This window comes from Agrilus planipennis, unplaced genomic scaffold (assembly GCF_000699045.2).
Source record: "Agrilus planipennis isolate EAB-ADULT unplaced genomic scaffold, Apla_2.0 scaffold227, whole genome shotgun sequence".
In the NCBI taxonomy this organism is placed as follows: domain Eukaryota; kingdom Metazoa; phylum Arthropoda; class Insecta; order Coleoptera; family Buprestidae; genus Agrilus; species Agrilus planipennis.
Window position 1 is genome coordinate 159,620 of NW_020439150.1, and position 20,738 is coordinate 180,357.

The following is a 20,738-nucleotide window of genomic DNA, read 5'->3' on the forward strand; positions in this document are numbered from 1 at the left end:
AGTTTCATTTTTCAAAAGAAAATTTTAATTTTATTTGTTTGATAGATATTTTGTTTGGATATAGAGAAGAAGGTAAATGGAAATATATTATTGTATAGCAGCTTACTCAAGTAGGAGAGAGACAGATGTCGAACGCTGCCGAACGCGGAGGCCGACTGTGCCTCTTTGTCGCTCGTTCCGCGCTCTCGCTTGCACTTCAATTCTTAAATGGAACGCCTCAGAGCGAGGTAACGCCGCATGAGTCATGTTTTTTCGTGCGTGCAGCCGGCTCCATCGAATTATAAGACGTTGTCACGTCGAAAAAGATAGAGGCAGTATCTCCCTTTTAATCTCCTTTATTCTATGTAAAGCTGTTACTTACAATGCGACATAGGCGACATAGTCTTACAATAATAAAATCATTTTCTATTAGTCTCGAAGTTTTATAAAATATGTAGGTCCCTCATTTTGGTATCATGCCTACGACATAAATACTTTAAGGAGAAAGTTAACTCAGCATTCTCAATTAAAAAAAATAAAAGGGGCGATTTGTCGAAATGGCAATTTTCGCATTATCAATTGCTACTAAGTTAGCTTCTGTAGCCTATTAAAATGACTGCTTGTGGACATATCCACCAGGGGTCACTCGTGGCACGTGATGCGCGACGCTGTGACGCGTGACGTTACATTTTTCTCATTAATACCATTAATAATTTCCTTCCTACCGTCGATAAACAAGTTTCACTTCAAAATAAGGCCAAATGTAACAATTTAAACTTTTTACGCACTTTTAATAGCTTTTAAACAAGTTAGTAACCAGGTAACCTTTTTAATACATCATAAAACAAACAAATGTTTAACCAGAACCCACAAAACCCACAACAAAATGAAGTAGCAATAACTCGCGAAATAAAAGACAAACAAAGTTGAAATAAATTGTCAGTTATAGAGAATTTGTTCACCAGTATTGACGGTCGCAACGTCAACAATTTTGAAGCATTTGAATCTCACAAAAGGTATCAGCAGTGCACTAAAGCTGTCTCACATTTTATTGTTGGAAAAAAAAAAAACAAGAATCAGCCGTTGGCTTGTTTAGAGCTAATATAAAACTTGCTGCCGTCATCGGTACAGGTCGGAAAAGAGGTAAGGCACGAACCAATAACAAAAACGTGCGCGAAACTCGTCGTTGATGTGAAAAATGGGTCGCAACTCGAAATAAGGTACGTTTAAGTACGTACATACGTCAACTACCACTTCAACTTTTTCCGTTTGATAACAATCGAAAACGGCGTTTCTGAGTTTGTATTTTCGAGTCAAATTACTTTTGTCTGTTAATGTTTTTATACATGTATGTAGGTACATATACATTACAAGCTACTACAAAAGGAATTTGATTAAAGGTAACAACTGCATTATTATACAGTAGCGGAGCATGAATATTACAAGTTACAGGCACCGTCAACTTCCAGAAAATGCTTTCAAATTTAAAAGTGTTTTTAGAAAATTTGCCCACAACGAACGACGCAAGGAATTAATTTGGATAAAGAATGTCATTGGCAGCACATAAAGAAGTTGTAAGGTATTTGATTTTATAGAGCTTTTGTTGTCATGCTGAAGTTTAATTCTTTCCATGAAGTTGAACCTTCCTGCGGAAACCGTTGCTAATTTTGTTAATCTAAATGATAATATTATGTGAGATCGATTTTGTTCTCGTTGTAAAAAATAAAGAAAAAGTGTTTTGTAGGAGCGCGGTTCCGGTGTGAGGTAAGCACTATGAAAAACGAAATGTATGTTGGGATACATAGTACAAGTGAAACTTCAACGGGCAAGTGAAAAAACAAATGGCAACGGTTTTACTTCAAGTTTACGGGCAGATTGTTAATGTACTTGTCCGTAAAAATTTTGTGGCGATTCGTTTTTCCATTTGTCTGCTGCCATTCGTTTCTTCACTTGTCCATTGAAGTTTCACTTCTACTATGTGTCCCAGCAGACATTTCGTTTTCACAGGTTTACTACAAATTATGATTTGGTTTTTACACAGACCGCAAATAGAGGCAATGATGCCCAGCCACGTGGAGAGCAGAGGTATGAAAACAACAGCTGAGCACAGCACACGCCGCCGGGACTCTAGCGGCCTCCCCGTTCTTCGTGTGGCTGCGCATTATATCCATCTAATACAGCTCTCCACCGCCGCCAGCCTTTCACTACCTTCGCCGCTGCCGCCTCTCACCACGCGAGATACCATCTATCCCCTCCACGCGGCCGTAACGCTTCTTCGTGACAGATAAAATGGTAATACCACCCTCTATATAGAAGTTTCACTTCAAAAGAGAAAGGCGGAATATAGGATGATGTTAAAAATACTACTGATAGAAAAGTTTAAAAACGAACAGATACTAGAAAGAGCAGGAAAATAGAGTGCAATAATAAAGTTAATCAGAAAAAGGCTAGAACGGTTGGTTGACGCCTTCTTGGATACGGAGGGCTCGTTGGAGAGAGACATTAGAGACAAAGGTAGATCTGGGTGCAGGTTGCTCATGTCTTCGAGAAATTGTCAAGATTAATGTAACTAAGGAATAAGCAAAGGTGCGTGTCTTCAGGCTGAACATGCACCTTATGATGATGATGATACAATATTTAGAGACACTAAGTACTCTTCAAATGGGGTAACTTTTGGGTGTTTCATTCCCACCAACCAGTAATGCTGGTAGACGGGCAGTCCTTCCGGACTACGACGGAAGGCCCTCTTCAGTCACCTTTATGGAATCATGGAAATGGGTGGGTGACGGTTCGGGTAAGACAGACGAAATGAAGACAGAACAGAACGGAAGATTATGTGTGAAATATTACTGCCCCAGTATTTGCCTAAGTGATCCAAGGAAATCACAGAAAAACTTGGACCAAAGCAAACGGACCCGGAATCAAATCGGCGACCTCCCGAGTGCTAAGCAATGGACTAAACCTCTAGACTATGCCGTTCTTTACTGACTTCGACATGAGTACTTCCTTTTGTATACAAATTTAGTACCTCCTTTAGCACTTCCTCAGCATCATTATTTCCAAAAGTCCAAGGTCTTACAACAATCAAGTAGTTACCTATTTCGTTTTTACTCGCCTATAAGAATTTTTATACAAAGTTATATAGAGGTATATACAGAAGGTATTTATGTCCCACAAGAATCGTTCCTGGTGAAATTGCTTTTTTGTATTTTTTCCTATACTTGCTTCTTCGTACAGTTCAAAATTACGACTTGGATTTCATTTCCAACGTCCCGTGATTTGATAATTTTTTGCGAAGCAGGTAATAAAGACCATGAAGACGTCCTGGACATAAAAAGTGCGTGTCGTCATTATTTACAGTTAGTATCTCTCTTTGATATTTGAGGGTGAACGATTTCTCCGATAATACGCTCTACAAAAGGGGAAGACGATCGTGTACGATGACTTACTTTTATTGCCTACGAGATAGTGTCACGGAAATGGACTGTTCCTTTTTATTAACAGCTTTATAAGCAAAAAAAAAGGAATCAATTTGCCCATTCGTTTATATTAACCGTAATGGATTTTGATTTATACTATTGAACTCTGGATCTTCACAGGTTGTCTTAATCATGACAACCCCTGAAACTATACAGTTGTCATCATCATTATCATAGATAGGATCGTCAGACTGATTGGACACGCATCTCCACTCTTTCCTATCCTGAACTATTCTTCAATTGTAATCTATGTTTGTGATCTTCAACTGCTATTTTGCACTTTACTCTCCCCGTATGTTTCTGGCAAAACGAGTACCAAACAGAACGAAGTGTACTGAGTAATCCTCATGTACTAATAATGACGATTACTAACCACTATATGTCTCTTAAAAATATAAAAAAAAAATTAAATAGAACAAGTTGGACGTCATAAAACAGTAGGATTCCCTAGCCAAAGACTGTCATCAAAATGTGGACTTTCCTATTTTTTAGACAGTTTCATTTAAAACTGGCAGAAGAAAAGGCAGTAAAGTTATGGAATGCACAAAGGTCTGCACTCAGAGAGGACACCTTCCAGCCGAATGTTTTCGCTTTGGCTCGCATAACAATGAAACTACTTAAAAGAGAGTATTGGGTTTTTGGCAAATTACAGAAAAGTAAAGAAGCTACTAACGAGTTGTCAAGGATTCCAGAGAGTCAGTAAAACTGTGAATTTTTACCCACTGATTGTAAGTTCATCTTCATTATCATCATAGGGTCGTCTGTCCTAGGACTAGGTGGACACGCACCACAATTATTTCCTATCCCGACCCAATCTTCGCATTTCCTTAAAGCTAGGTAAAATATCCCACATCCTTAACTATTTGTGAACAATAATCTAACCTAGGTCCTCCTAACTCCTTTTTCTGCTTCTGTCTCCAACTAGCTCTTCATACCGAAAAGATGTCCTACCAATCGTCATCATCATCATAAGGTCTTTCCTATTTTGAGCCACCAATCGTGCTCGTCTATTTTTTATTAACTTCCATGGAATCCTCTGTTCTCCTATTCTTTCTAATATCTCTTCTTTTCTAACCTTCTCTATCCACGGTTTCTCATCATTCAAATATAATACAAAATTTGAACGCCTGTAACCTTTTCTTTTCCACCGCGCCCGAAGCCGACGTCTATGTTTTGCGCCATGCTCCAGACACATACCATAGAATTAACAAAAAAAATACATAGTAAGAAAAATAAACTGACAAATGATAAATATTCGGTCATTGAACAATGTCGTGTAATAAAGCTGCGATCTGGGCTCGTTTAGGTTTCGTTACATGAGTTTGTTTGTTGTACGTCGTTAGTTTAATTAATGGAAATTCCTGAAAGAAGACATTTGATTGCCACTACGGCACACTGCTTAACACGAATGCTCGAATAGCAGCCTTAGAAATTTTCACCGCTAATCACTTTGTTTTACATTTTATCGACCCGCTTTTTGCTATATAATTGAATCGAGAAATTATTAAGCAAAGGATTTAGAGATGTTAAGTACCGACGCATGCCGAAAAAATGCGAAATTTACCCAAAAAGTGATTTACTAATGAATAATTACGGTCTCGTGACATTATTCTGTAATTACAAGACTCTTTTTCTTCACAAAGCAGAGTTTCTTCTTATAATTAGTTTCATTCCTGTGACATTTTGGGCAGTCGCATAGTGGAGAACATCCTGAAGTTCTTTATCGAAAATTCGCATCCCGTTACCGTAACGAACTGGTTATTTCCATGTCAAAGAGAAGATTCGCCCGAAAATAATCCTTAGCTCGAAATTTCAACTGATTAAAACTATTTTGCACTAACAACATCATTACGTATGTATCTGTACCGTTTTACCTTATATTGCGGATGTTTGTTTTTTCCTGATTTGCTCACCTATCGGAAACCCAATGTAACCTAACAAGAATTTTTTTTTTAGTAAAGTTGGCGAGTAAAATAATATACAAGAGAAGTTGCACGCGCAAGTTAACTCTAAATGTGACAGAACGAAGTTAGGAGCATTACGAGTTAGCGAGCACGTGGCTGTGGTACAAGCCGCTGTTCGATAACTGGCGCAAATTTGCACTCCCTTCAATAGAGGCAACACAGCACGCCGACTATTTAAATATGGAATCGGAAACACTGTTTAAAAAAATACATAATTGTATAAGTATACCACATAATAAGCAAATATGTAATTGGAAGGTATAACTCCTATGGCGCGTTTATAAGTAATAGATACACTATTCCTCTATGGTTCCATCTATTTTCGAATCCGACTAAAGTATACACTTTGTCTGATCAGTATTCCGGAATAATTAAGGTAACTTCTGGAGGCAACCTAGAGTGCATCTCGTGATAGCGCCACAACGTAGAGAATGCACAAAAAGTACCCCAGTTAACGAGCCGACAATGATGGAGAACAGTTGTCAGTTGCTTCGTTACTTCAAGCGTCAAGTGACGAAACACTCATACCTACTTGTGACCTTCGCAACAGCTGGTACACAGACAGGTTATTTGTACGTGTGGTGATTAATAGTAGTCTGTGCTTCGTAGTTACTATTCAATTGACAAAGTTATTGCTAATATCACAAAATACAAAAATAAGTTGCATGCTCTGGCGGCATGACGCGCATAATTCCGGAACAATTTATCTTCTTCTCCCTAATTTTTTTCGGAATACTGATCAGATTTAGTGCATAAAGAGCCCTTTTAAAAGTCGCCATCTAATACAGTGATGATTTAATAATCATTTTTGTAAAAAGCCGAGCCATACAGCGTGGTTACAAGTAGAAGAGGTTGAACATTGTTTAAATTATGACTTTGTAAGCCGAAGCTGTAGTCATTAAATCTGTTGGAGCTCGAAATCCCTCTTCCAGTAAATAACTTGATATCCCAAATTTATAAAAAAAAAACGATGTTCCACTGTCAGGTAATTTTCAGAACTAGGTGACACCATCGTCGAAAAGTTTAAAGGTAATTCTTATCAAAAATATTGAGTGGTATAATCAAATTTAATCCTCCGGTCAATTTCCTTTTTATTCATCTGGCGTCATAATACGAAGCAATTACAACAATAGCAGGGTCGGATTATGAGATTCGTTGAAAATTTTACGGCCCAATTCCGAAAAGGCTAATTTAAACGTTAATTGTCGAGATTAAAAAGGTCGAGTATAATTGGAGCTCGTGTACGTCAATCCCCAGCCGCAACGCGAGACTGGGGGAGGCTGAGTAAATGAGAATAGTGGGGGGTCTTTTAGACCCGTGCCATGACGGCGGTCTATTAATGAGAGTCCGGCAATTCCAGCGGTCGTAACACATCGTCTGCAAATTATTAAGGGTAGGTACACATCGCTGACCGTTCAATAGAAAGTGGAAACTGAGAGGGATTGAAACGGTAACCACTGCCAACTAATGCGTCCAGTAGTAATACTAGGTGGTGGTGATTTTACGTCTACTATTACCGATATTATTTATCCCGAAATTGGCGCAGGACGTCCTTATGCTTTGCGACGGGCACATCTGCTCGACTGGGATTTGGACGCTGTGCCAGAATGCTGGATACTTGGAGCAGACGCTATTAATCGTTCTACTTCCCTAATGATGTTCTTTTGTATAAATAAAGATGCCTATGATAGTTTTGATCACTTTCTAACCGGTTTGTTAATATTTCTAATTATTTTGGAATTCTTCCGATACTGGAGGCTGAAATAAAATGAGCTGTGCAACAATGATAAATATTTTTTTCGAAAATATCACAATTTTGAGGTTACAATTACGAACATTTAGGTTAGAAACTTTTTTGTTGTAGAAAAGCAATGCAGGTGATACGATTTCAAATCTGTCGTGTACACGCGCTCATTTAATCTCTTTTTAAAACATGTCCCGCTTCAAGAATTCTTTTTCCTTTCTCACAAAATTCCTATGGCTAAGCTCTATTCTGCCCTAAGAAAAAATCTGATTGATACTAATCGCATTAAACTAACTAGTAACTGATCAAAAATACATACATAGTATCAAACAAAACAGCGTAGGTACTTGCTACCGCCATGTTTTTTAAGCTCCACCCATCTGACAGATTTACACCATTACGGCGAAAATATGAACAGTAATTTAAACGTGACTCATTCACAAGAATGCACGAATTTACAATTAAAAATTTTTATTATTTGCAAGTAGAATTAGCTAATTCATCTATTGACTTATAATAAAGATGATTAGTAAGGTTATGTTAAATAGGATTTATGTATGGTATAACCAGCATTAGCCTACGAAAGTTTAAATACAAGTTTAGAGGAGCCCAGCAGTTAGAAGAAAAAGAAATTGCAATTGGGCCGTATAATTACTCACCACTCCCGCGCGATTCAAATGGTTACAGTGTGTATTTTACCTGAAAGAAAAAGAAGAAAAAATAAATATATAGTATATTCAACAAAATTGTTAAAATTTGTTTAATAGCCTCGTCCAATTAAAATATTATATCTGACACCAGTTATTCTGATTGGTTTAATAATAAATTCTAATTATTTTTGATATACGACCTCCCCTTCCCCCGGAAAGTTAGGTTATATCTGTTTTTAATTAGAAAAGTAGTTCTACACTATTAATATCAATATCATTGTCAAATTAATTATGTCATTTTGACAATATAAAAAGGTAGTGGTACTAGTGTTAGCTAGATACTACTTCCAGCTCTGCTCTTTTTGGTAATTTTATCAAAATTTAAAATAAATCTTAAAAATAAATAAACAAAATGACGGCATTTCTAAAAAGATTAGTGAGTCAAGCACTTTCTAATCTTAGAAAGGAAGTCAGACCGACTAACAATATAAAAAAATTCGCAACAGAAGCAACTATAAAAACTAAACCATATAAACTGCACAGATTGGACACTTCACCTCTTACAGAGGTCAAAGTTACCAAAGAAGAGGCGAAAGATTATTACAAAAAAATGTTCATTCTAAGAAGCCTTGAAAATGCCACATTCACCCTGGCAAAAGCCAACCTAATTAGAGGCTTCTGTCACATATATTCGGGGGAAGAAGCAGCGGCTGTTGGGGCTTATGTGGTCATGACCCCCGAAGATCTCGTAGCATCCCCATATCGAATTCATGGATGGGCGTATCTTATGGGCAACAGCGTGCTGGGGGTCCTTGCCGAGATGACGGCAAGAACATCGGCATGCCAAAGAGGCAAGGGTGGATCAATGCACATGTATCACGATCGATTCTTTGGAGGTTTCGGTATCGTGGGGTCGTCCGTACCCGTGGGTACAGGTCTTGCATTTGCCCTGAAATATAAGGGAGTGAAGGGTGTAGGGTGGGCAATTTACGGAGATGGGGCAGCCAATCAAGGACAAGTTTTCGAGGCGTTCAACTTGGCCAAATTGTGGAATTTACCGTGTCTCTTCTATTTAGAAAACAACGGCTACGGTTACAGCACTTCTATAGAAAGGGCTGCAGCGAATATTGACTTTTACACCCGTGGCGACTTGATTCCTGGAATATGGGTGGACGGCATGGACGTGATAAGTGTTAGAGAAGCCATAAAGTTTGCCAGGGAGTTCTGCCTAGAGGGCAACGGTCCCATTGTCGTGGAAGCAGCTACTTACAGGTACCACGGGCACTCCATTTCAGACCCTGGCACCACTTATCGTACAAGGGAGGAGATACAGGCGGTAAGACAGCAACGAGACCCTATAACCACCTTCAAAGCGCTGATATTAGAGAAAGGGTTACTTATTGAAGAAGAAATTAAGAGTATTGAAACCGAAGTTAAAACTGATGTGAATGAAGCATCCGAGAGAGCCGTTAAGGATCCAATAATAAATGCATCAGAACTCACTACCGACATCTACTCCGAATGTTTGGAACCGCACATAAGAAACATCACGCCGTTTAATCCTCTTCAACACAAAAGATTAGGAAGAGCCATCAATCTTAAGTAAATTATCCCATAATTCATGGAGTCTTTTCCTGTTTATTAAGGGTTTTTTCGATTTGTGACAGTTCAACTACTATCTCCTTATGAAGATATCCATTTGCAGAGTGTCTACAACTTCTCCTGAGTCATTGAAGGTTACTAACAAAATTGTATAACGGTTTACTGATAAAAAGTGAAAAATAAATATGCATCATATACGTATATGTTTAGTAATCTAGGGAGGAACAGAATCACCTCGGTGTCTATTTATCAATCTACAGGTCTGACACAAACGTTTTTCTTTCAGAGACTATTTAACACAAACGGTTTACATCAAGAAGAATTTAAGTAACAGGTCAAATAAAATCGCTAACAGCAAACGGTGGAATTTGCCTTTGGGGATTAGTTTTGAGGGGTCCACAACAAAAGAAACAACACTCACTTCACGCTTCATGAGTGTTGTCTTTTCGTAGCCTTATGAGTCTATCTCGAAGAGTAAAATGCAGGGTTAAAGTGTACCTAGAGCCTAATAGAAATCCCCCGAATTCCTACTATTCCAGAAATATATTTTTAAGTTGAGGAATTAAGGAAATTTATTTAGAAAAGCGACTGTTTATTCGGAATCATGAGGATAGGTTATTTCTACTACAAGTATTTCACCAAAAATTGAATTTGATTCTCTTTTTTATACTATCCAAAACATGTCAATTAGGCACAATATTACCTCGGTCATGCTTTTGCTATCTACTTTTATTGTGTTCTTTTAATAATAATAATCTGTGACATTTTAATAATGCTCATAAGCTCAGTAATAATAATAATCCCTTAAAATTCTGGAAGATTTCTACAAACTATTGTGGAATTCCAAGTTTTTCAGAAGAAGGGGGTAAAATCCCAATACTTCCTTTAGAATTANACATATATATATATATTAAGATTCTATGCAAAAGAAAAGTAATTATTTATAGATTATAGAAGCTAATTATCAGGATACCGTGGATATAGAAGGTTAGAAATGAAGTGGTATTAGAAAGAATAGAACAGAGGACTCTATGAAAGTCAATAAGAAATAGGCGACATAGGTTAGTAGGACACCTTCTCAGGCATGAAGGTCTAGTCAGAGACACACTAGGGGCAGAAACGGAAGTTAAGAGAGGTAGAAGTAGACCTAAATTAGATTACTGTTCGCAAATAGTTAAGGATGTGGGATGTCCTATTTTTGGGGAAATGTGAAGATTAGCTCGGGATGGGAAGGAGTGGAGGTGCGTGTCCAACCAGTCTTAAGACTGTCAACCTTATGATGATAATGATGATATAGAGCTATTACCATGAAAAGGATTTAAATCTGTTGCAGGGACACGGAATAGACTTAAGAAGATGTTAGACCAAAATCAGGTCTTAGTAAAGACTTCTTCCCAATTTCAAAATCTTTGTAGATGATCCAATTTAGTTTATTTGTGTCAAAAAGTACTAAAGTGGTAAAAAATAATGTGTGAAAGTAACGTGCAGCCGACCAGGGCGTATCGCCCCCCCCTCCTTCTCTATTTACGCCACTGGGTAGTGCGCCTTTTATCCTAAAAATCCGCAGATAAATTATTCAGGATTCGACGGATAGAAATAAAAAGGACAAGACCTACGTTCACTGGCTTTTATTAAAATTTTAAGGGCGAAAAAAGCAAACGAAAGACAAGCTGCATAATACCTAACCGCTTTTTATAGGAAGCTTTCTCCAAAATTAAATTCTTTAGCAGATTTAACGTCGACCCATTACGTGAGTGTCTTTTTTAAACACGTCCTTTTCCGCATAATAATTAGACAATGGAGTTTAACTCAAACAACTACATGGAACTGTCAAATATACGACATTTTAATGGTAGGCATCACCACGCACAACGAGCGCAATATTGAAATAAGATGCTTCGAATTTTTGTACCGTTCATTTGAGGTTGTCTGTAGCGGGTAAAATTAAATTAAAAAATTAATTCACCAATGCATTTAATTAACATTACAAAAGTTCAAAGTATCTGATTAATAATGATGATTATACATTAGTACGACAATTCTGCGACCTGTAGTCTTAGGTATGTATTGGGTGTCTTCCGAAACATAACTGTAGCGAGCACGAGTGTGTTTGTGTGCGATAAGGCACGTGTGTGTGTGAACGGCTTATCAATTCACCGACTAGCCGCGGGCGCCTTTCTTCATGTGCGCCGTATTTGTAAATGTGTGTGTCGTACTTGTGTTCTGAGAAAGCAATTAAACAGTTCAAAGAAAAACTAAACGATTCGGATGTTTCTAGACGGTTCCAGAAAGGAAACAAAAGAGTATTTAAAGGAAGAGACGATCGCCGAGAGAGCAGAAATAAATTGACCGTTGCCAAAGTGAATCGAGAAAAGAATTGACAGTGATAGCAGTAAAATAAATAGCGCAGTGAATAGTGATATATCAACAGTAGTGTAATTAAATAAAATAATTCATAACCTAAGTAGTAATAATGTGTTTTTAAGTTCTTTAACAATTAGTGTAAATAAATAGTTTTTGTCGTTATCAGTCTTAGAAGTTAATTTTGTTAAACCCACGAACATTACATAACCTAGGATACTGGTCAGTGCTGATGACGTCATGAATTGACGCCATACTATTGATTCGTTCCGAAATATACTGGCAGGTGCGTTGACGTCAAATTGACGCCATATTGAGAATAGTGTTTGTGCTCGGTTACAACAATTTTTCTCTACAAATCACTTAAGTTTCTTACAATAAAAAATTCTTCAAAGTCTGATACACACACGTCCGTTTCGTATACTACTACGTAACACTTGTCTTACCAGTACAATATGGTGGCACACCAGTACAATATGGCGTCGATTCATGACATCATCAGAACTGGCCAATATGTTGCGTATTTTGGTTTGCCTTTTTCAATACGAAGTTTGTCACGTATTAGTTTGTTCAATAGAATTTTAATTAAAAAAAGATGCTTCGATTAGTATTTTTCCTATGTATTACTGTGTAAATTAATAAAAAAAAGAGGTTTAATGTTTATATTTAATGGTTGCTGAAATTATTATGCTATTGTTCTGGGCCATGTTGTTCTTGCGATTCCCTGGGATATATGTTTACCGTCCTATATCCTAAGTTCTACAACGAAGAACCTCGTTTACGGAAGCTCAAATTCGGGGATTTACTGGATAATACCTCATTACCATTACTGCGAGCGCTGCAAGTTTAGCCTACTAGATACTACTTCTTGTTAGTGCTGCCGCGGCTTCCAACGGGCGCTTCGCGTCGCGTCGCGTCACGAAAGCTTCTTGAATACGGGCGGTGGGTGAATTTGAGTAATCAGCAAGCGAGGCTAACATGAAATGCCGTCTATATAACATCCAGAGCCACGCAAGTCATAAATATAGCACACACAGCCAGACGTGTTTGTATATGTGTAGCAATCCGTCTATTCAGAGGAGATTCTTCTGGGGGACTACGTAAGCAATAAAGTTTTCCAATTTCGCGCTAATGAAATAAAAAAATTTCGAAACATAGCCTTAACTAATGTGACGTAATTTTAATCGTAAAGAGCAAGCGCCATCTAATGATGCAAAATAAAATTAAAAAAATATAGGTATACTTCATTTACTTTCTCTAGGGATGTGCCCCTTCCATGTCTTGGAAAAATCGTTGGTAGGGAGAAAAAAGCTCATTATACTCTCGACTCTTGTTCATTAAACATACTTCTTCATACACTACCTGTCAAAAGTTTTGTTCGATCATGAATAGTAGTGCGAGTCGAAAACAAGCGTTAAAGCCTTTAATATGTCTTCAAATATAAATAAACATCTCGTTGATATTTTCAGTAGTAATTGGTACCAATAACGGCACATTTGAGCGATGCAATTGTAGTGGATAAAATGGTCAATTTTTCCGTGCAGTACTGTACGGATTATACGCTCCTCACCGGTTAAGAGTTTGGCCGAGAGTTGTCTCCCTTCTTTTCTGGCCTAATGCTATTCTTTTCTACTTTGCGCCGGTCAGACTGAAGGCCACATCGCAACAGAAACTAAACGAAGTATAGGTATCTATATGTGTAGATAGAGAAGGAGACCTGAAAAGAAGTGGAAAACCTTACATCAGGCACGAAATTATTTAATCAGCATTCTTCAAATGTTAATCATCTAATTAGTTCCTGTCATCTTTATGAAAAACTTGCTTCCTTTTAATGTCGTTTCCAAGTACCCAATCAAAGGGTTCCCCTTGTTCTTTGCCCAAAGGGCACAATCAAAGCACTAAAGGCAACGAAATTAATTTTAAAAACGCGCCATCATTTTTAATTCCCATGAAAAGTGCCCGACTACGGAAAGAAGATGAAAGAATATTAAAAACAAAGGACGCAATAGAAGACTGTCATTCTTTCACGATACTCTAATCTCGTTATTAATGGATTTTTAATTTGAAATCCATTAACAACCCCGACTAAATGTCGCATTAGATGGAAGATTAAACCCTTTTAAATGAATACGAATCGTTGACCTCTCCGAAGTTTCCTGATAAACATCTATTCAGGAGTAGATACCAACCAAATCAATTCACAAAATAGTTGCGAATAACTAGTGAATTAATTTTTGAACCACCCTTACCCACTAGAGATAACCTCAAATTAATGAAATGAAGTGGCGACGCGACAACTTTTCCTCATTAATTTGAGCTTGTCTGTAGTGGGAAATTCACTAGTGCATTGAATTTAACCCATCAAAAAATTCAAAAGGTCTCATTATTAGGAATGATAACACATTAGTTCCATCATTCTGCAACCTACACTCTCATAGCGCTGCTGTCACCTCGTAGCTTAGTGGTAGAGTACTGGTGCGTAAAACCAGGGACCCGGGTTCGATTCCCGGCGAGGGAGTAACGACGGCAACAATTTTTCCTTCCTTTAAATTAATTTTAGGTTATCTGTACTGGGTAAGGTGGGTTCAAAAATTAATTCACCAATTCACTGAATTTAACCTTACAAAAAAATCAAATTCTCAGTCACGAATATATTCAAACTCTGTAAGCCACAGTGCTTAGATTTTACGAGAAAAAGATCCATGACCTTCTATTGACCGTTACTGACATTCTCCCTGGACACTTACTACCTCCGTGTCAAAATTGAAAATTATACAGGCTTGGATATGGGAGTATTTAGGGGATCATGTGCCAGGGTATTTGAAAGCAATAAAAAGGTGGATGCTACATTTTAAGATTACGTATTCTCCAACAAGGTCCACTTATGTGGATATCTACTTGCTGAAAACGAATCCCGGCGTACCTAACCTCAACGTAATAGGCACGTTACCATAATCGAATAAAATAATTCGAAGTGGTCTGTATTCTGTCGAAACTGCCAGACGTGATCACGATTTCGATCTTTTTGGATCCCATCAGCGCGTCGCAGGCAGCTCCCACAGAACACAGACCAACTTTTACCTGCTGTCTTAACAGTACGTTTTAGAAAATACTACAAATGGCGCAGTAAACGCCATCTGTAGCACGATGCTACATTTTAGGATTACGTATGTTCTAACAAGGTCCACTTTTGTGGATATCTACTTGCTGAAAACGAATCCCGGCGTAGCCAACTTCAACGTGATAGACATGTTAGCTTAGAATAAAATAATTCGAAGTGGCGATCCGCGTCTGGCAGTTTCGACAGAATATAGATCACTTCGAATTATTTTAAAAAGGTGGATGTTATAGTAAAGTTTAGAATGGAAAATGAATGCATTTCTGGAAGAAGAAGGATGAAATATTATTTAGAATATGTGAAATGGGAAAGGAAATATTGCTGCATCTATTGAGAAAATTGATCAGAGTAGTTTGGGGGGAATATAGAGAGATCACGGTGATCAGATCAGATCAGTCAAATGGACTGATGTCCAACTTGTGCTCCGTTAGCTTTTTTGTTTTGAAAGTGCACCATAATAAGGTTTAAACCCGAAACCTGCAGTGTCAAAGACAAGGCTTTTAACCTTGGAGGCATCGACCGCTTCATCCTCCAAATTTTCATTTTCTCATTAAATTAGTAAAAAGAGGAAAGCGGATAAGCACCAACATTATCTAGCGTTGTTTCAAATGATGTTTTACTTTAGTTGAAAGCAAATGCTTGTAATCCGACGACTTTGCGAGAAGCTCTTAAGTAAGAAACAAATTAGATTGTTCTCATCATGAAAGTCACTACTATACATATACAGACAAATACACAAGGTGCTCAGAAAATATTACAGAGAATCCTGATACTTACAACTTTTGGTATGGGTGGAACTGAAATCAATATGGCGGGAAATATAGTTTAGTGATAGTTTTCGTTTAATTTAATTATCGATCTTGTTGCAATTAATGAGTGAGCATCTCCAAGAAATTATGGAGTACTCTATATAAATACTACGCCTATGTTGAACAGTTACGTTTCTTAACCTCAATCTCACGTCAAAACTTGTTTATGTACCGTGTTTGTTAATTCATTTACAGTGTTTCTGAAATAAGTGCAAAGCTTGCAAGAGAAGATAAGGTAGGTACTATAAAGCAAGAGAATTAAGTAAATGTTTGCTAATCCAAAAGTTCACGAAAGACGTATTTGAAAGTATATGTAAAGGCCAGCTCAGCCCTGGCAAAGCAGCCAAAGAAATATGACAATGCAACGCCGCATTCAATCAGTTGGTAACTAGCATCTCAAGTTTTGTATTTATTTTGTGTTTTTTTTGCTCATGAATTGTTTGTTATTTGTTAGATAAGATTAAGTGTGTTTCAAGATATTTATGTTACAGGCGGCCTGTAGAAATTATTTGTTCTTTTCGAGTTTTAACCTTGTGTTTAGTAAACCTATGTGCGGTTCAATAAGGCATTACAACAACATAACATCGATCATTGGAGTGGGTCAGTGTGTCACTGTAGAACAGTTGTTGCAATGATTTAACATAATAGGTCCGAACTATATCGTCGCTGTAAAAGACGAAATCCTTAAGTTTGTATAAGAAAATTCCGAAAAATTACACGGAACATTGGCCCGTGTGGCAAATTTTAAAAGAGCAATTGCTGCATCCATGTCGTTTGCCGCGAAACAAAAAGTGCATCAGACGTCATTTTTTTCCATGCTTAGTAGTCCGTTTCTAACTCCGCTGGACTTTATTGTACAGCGAGTGCATCAAACGTCACTGCACAATGCTGATGATGTGCAGGACCGTGTGATGATCGCTGCAAATGAAATTCATTTAATGCGGGAGTGAGTAATGGTTTTGATAGTCGTCTTGAAGCCTGTTTTCTAACATTCGGTTCTGATTTGGATCACTTTTTTTAGTAAGTATACGCGTGTGTGTATGTTCACGTGTCCACAAAAGCAATAACTAGTTGATTATTTTGTAAGCAGTATGTTTACTTTAGGCGTTGAGCGACCGTTTTCGTTTACACACTGGACATACTTAGTTACCGCAATTTAGTGTACTCAAAGATCTAGTTCTACTACAACTCATATTGACAGAGCACGTCCAGGACCGGCTTCGCATTGTAGGGGTTTTCTTACAAATGTTTTTGTCCCTTAACCACGCTGTTCTGCTAGCCATGCGATTCCTTATTGTATCTAGTTGAAATCCTCTAATGGTTGGCACTTATTCCAGAAACACTCTGTACATACTTGATGCAAAACAAGAAACGTTGCACAGGGTTTATGACAACGTTACCACAAGAATTACGTGTTCATAGAACATTTTTAAATAATGGACCTAAACTGCTATACCTTTATTCTTTCCTAATAGTATAAGAACTTTTATTAGTATTCAAAACAATTTGTAATCTTTCAGACTTTCTTAACTAACTTTCAAGTTTGGTTACAACGTGATGTCTCATGCCGTCCCTGGAACGGGTAAGAAAGTAGGCACATTTATATTCAGAGGGTCTCTAAATGAAAATGAAATGCAAATTGTCGAACCTAAAGTGCTGATTCCGAAAACCAACACTTATTTACGACGCGGAACGATTTGATACAGACTCTTAATGGGTTTAGCAGCTCCATTCAAATAATAGAAAACATCGCAGGTAGTGGATAAAAAGGCGTAAATGTTCTTTTTCGAGAAAGGGTCCTGCGACAGCCTAAAATCAGGGCTTTCACTTCAATGCACTCTAAGGATTGTTACACCTTGATTGATATTGATAAGGAAAGTTGAAAGGTTATTTTTACTGGATTACCTAAAGTCACTTTATAGCCAGAGAACTGGGCAAGAGATGTCAACGTCATTTTATGTTCGTATAATAAAGGGGGTTACATTTCTAACTAATCTTACAACCCCGTAGAAATAGGCGATAGATATAGAAGACGACATTAGTGGAAAGGGAGAGGGAGAAGAGGGGGTAGAAAAAGCTCTGTCTGATGAGGGTAGATGATTCATGTTGCTTGAAAGCAATTTTCCAATAAATATTTTGAGAAAATTCAAAATCAAAATTTGTTTAAGTTAATATGTAGTTTCCTCGCTTATCACACCCTTCATCGATTCCATTCACTTTCTATTCTGAAACAACAGAATTTTTTGAACTTTGGCGTTCTGTAGGGATCATTCTAGGTGCTGTTAGGTAAATTCTTTTAGCCAAAACTGACCTTAAATTAATATAAACCTCATCATCATCATAAGGTCGTCAGTCCTTAGACTGGTTGGACACGAACTTCCACTCTTTCCTATCCTGAGTTAAACTTCGCATTTTCCTAAAACTAGAACAACCCACATCCTTAACTATTTGCGAACAGTAACTCTAACCCTCTTAACTCCTGCTTCTGCCTCTAATATGTCTTTAACTAGACCTTCATGCCTGAGAAGGTGTCCTACCTATTTTTTATTGACTTCCATAGAGTCCTCTATTCTCTTATTCTTTCTAATACGTCTTCATTTCTAACCTTTTCAATCCACGTTATCCTCATCATTCGCCTATAACACCACATTACGAAGACTTCTAAACTTTTCTTTTCCGTCGCGCCCACTGTCCATATTTCGCACCCGTACAACGCCGCGCTCCAAACATACACCTTTAACAATCTTTTTCGGATTTCTAAATTAACCGTTCGCGAGCATAGAAGTGACTTCTTCTTCTTGAAGGCGATTCGATCCTGCGCTATCCTCTGCTTTATATCCTTACTACTCCTCCCGTCCTGACTTATCTGACTTCCTAGGTATCTAAAATCAGCCACTTCTTCTAATTTTTCGTCTCCTATCTTCATATTAGCTCTTTCCCTACATTTTCTTCCCTTGCATATCAGTATTTATGTTTTACCTACTTTTATTTATTTTCATACAGTACTGTTTTGTCAGTATTTTCCATTTTATTTAAAGCTATCTCTAGGTCCTTCTTGCTAGATGCCAATACTTCTATATCATCTGCAAATCTAAGCATACTAATTTTTTGCCCCTCTACATCAATCCCTGCAGTTGTACTGTCTTTAATGATGTTGATCGCGTCTTCGATGTATAGATTAAAAAGTAGCGGTAACAGTGTGCATCCCTGCCTGACCCTTCCTAATATTTACTTCTCTGCGTTGCAGCCCTAGCTCTATAACTGCCTGTTGCTCTTTATACAAACTAAGTATCACTCTTCCATCTCTATAACTAATCTCTACATTTTTAAGTATATTTAACATCTTGTCCCATTTAACATTGTCAAAAGGTTTTTCTAAATCTACAAATCCTATGTACGCCTTCTTTCCTTTTTCTATCGTTTTCTCTATTGTTACCCGTAAAGCTAGAATGGCCTCCCGCGTTCCTCTATTTCTTCTAAACCCAAATTGATCTTCCCCTAATAGTTCTTCCACCCTTTTTTCTATCCTCCTCTGTACAATTCTAGTTAAGATTTTTGACGGATGGGAAGTTAAGCTAATTGTTCGATTGTAATATCCCAAGAAAAATAAACCGATCTCAAATGATGGCGTTCTCTGGGGTAAAGCACTCTGGACGTAGTCCCCCATTCGGATGTCCGCGCGGAGACCACCACGGGGGATTTCATCAATAAGTGCAATAGGAGAAGACACAATATTTTTAGCACAATGAAGCAACTAGGGAAATTAGACAAATAGTTAAGGCTGTGGGTTGTTCCGGTATACTGGGTTATATTTCGGAACATACCAATAGTATGAATCCAGTTATCTTACTCTAATTGTTAACGCAATTGTTACAACACTATACACTCTCGTTTAACTATTTAAGTACGTTTTGTACATGGGAATCCCTAACCAGCACAATAAATGTTTTGTTGACTACAGAAATACACACGTTCGTTAAGGCGAGCGACGTTCCGATAGCGTCTGGTAATGACAGTTAAATAAAAAACGGAAGCGTCCAATTAGGATAAGCTGACGGTGTGAAAACGACATGTTGATGAGTTTAAAATTATAGGTAAACAACACAGTCCCGTTCTGCCAACTATATCATCTTCGACAGCTAGCAGAAATTGTTAGAAATTGCCTGAAACATGTAAAGATTGAAGGCAATGCACTCGCGACATTACGTAAGGAACACATAATCACTGGGATCTTCAGATATAGGACTAAACTTCAGGCAGACGAAGCAAACAATTTTATAGACACGATAATTACTTCAATAAAACGTTTCAAATTGTTTCTTTAATACCAGATTTATCAAGAACTAATTATTAGGAGACACGAAATCCTTGAGTTTTTCTTGACAACTACGACGGGTTTCTTCATACCAAAATGTTTATATCTTCAAAACAAAATCTGATGACCTCAGTCTTCGATAAGTGCATTCTGGAATCTCCACAATTTGTCCGTTAGGCATAGGTGCATTTATACAATAAAAAAAACAATTGCATTACTGTTGTATTCCATTTTTTGACGTCGTTAGTCACAGTTCTTAAAACGCCGTAATGATAAGGTCGGTGTGACGTGAGAGGGTTGTTAGGTGATCAGCCCCGTCGTCGACATAACGTGGTTTTAAGTGTCATAATGATTTTTTCGGCTGTTAAGGCGACAAAAATTGTTAGGGAACTAAGGAGGAGGGGATCGAGGTAGTGGTGAAATAATATACCCTTGTCTACTTCTAATTATTTCTAAACTCAATATCATATACGTACAAACAAAAGCTTCTTATAAGTATAGCAACATAAATTTTCGTTAACGTATCTATTATAAATAGTTGAAGTGATTTCTTTTGTTCTGCGATCGATTTTTCGTATTTCCAATTCATTTTCGTCTTGTCTCAATTACTTTCCTGCCCGTTTGTTTCATTTTAGAAATTGATTCAGCTTTGGAAGATTGTCGAAGTCGACGTTCCCTAATCGTTTTAAAGTTCTCTTTCAATCATCTACATCCGTT

The 20,738-nt window shown here is 37.5% G+C and overlaps 2 protein-coding genes across 2 annotated transcripts in view; one reads left to right on the forward strand and one right to left on the reverse strand.

Annotated features, from left to right (window-relative positions):
* Nucleotides 1-20,738, reverse strand: part of LOC108740284 (somatomedin-B and thrombospondin type-1 domain-containing protein) — a 206,904-nt gene that overhangs the window by 131,072 nt on the left and 55,094 nt on the right. The window lies entirely within an intron of this gene.
* Nucleotides 8,083-9,615, forward strand: LOC108740283 (probable pyruvate dehydrogenase E1 component subunit alpha, mitochondrial). Its single transcript, XM_018474548.2, has one exon. It carries the CDS (start codon nt 8,229-8,231, stop codon nt 9,420-9,422), a length of 1,194 nt encoding a protein of 397 aa, XP_018330050.1. The 5' UTR covers nt 8,083-8,228; the 3' UTR covers nt 9,423-9,615.

Bases quoted from the DNA above. Each gene is read 5' to 3' on its own strand.
- LOC108740283 (XM_018474548.2), top strand. From the start codon at position 8,229: ATGACGGCATTTCTAAAAAGATTAGTGAGTCAAGCACTTTCTAATCTT.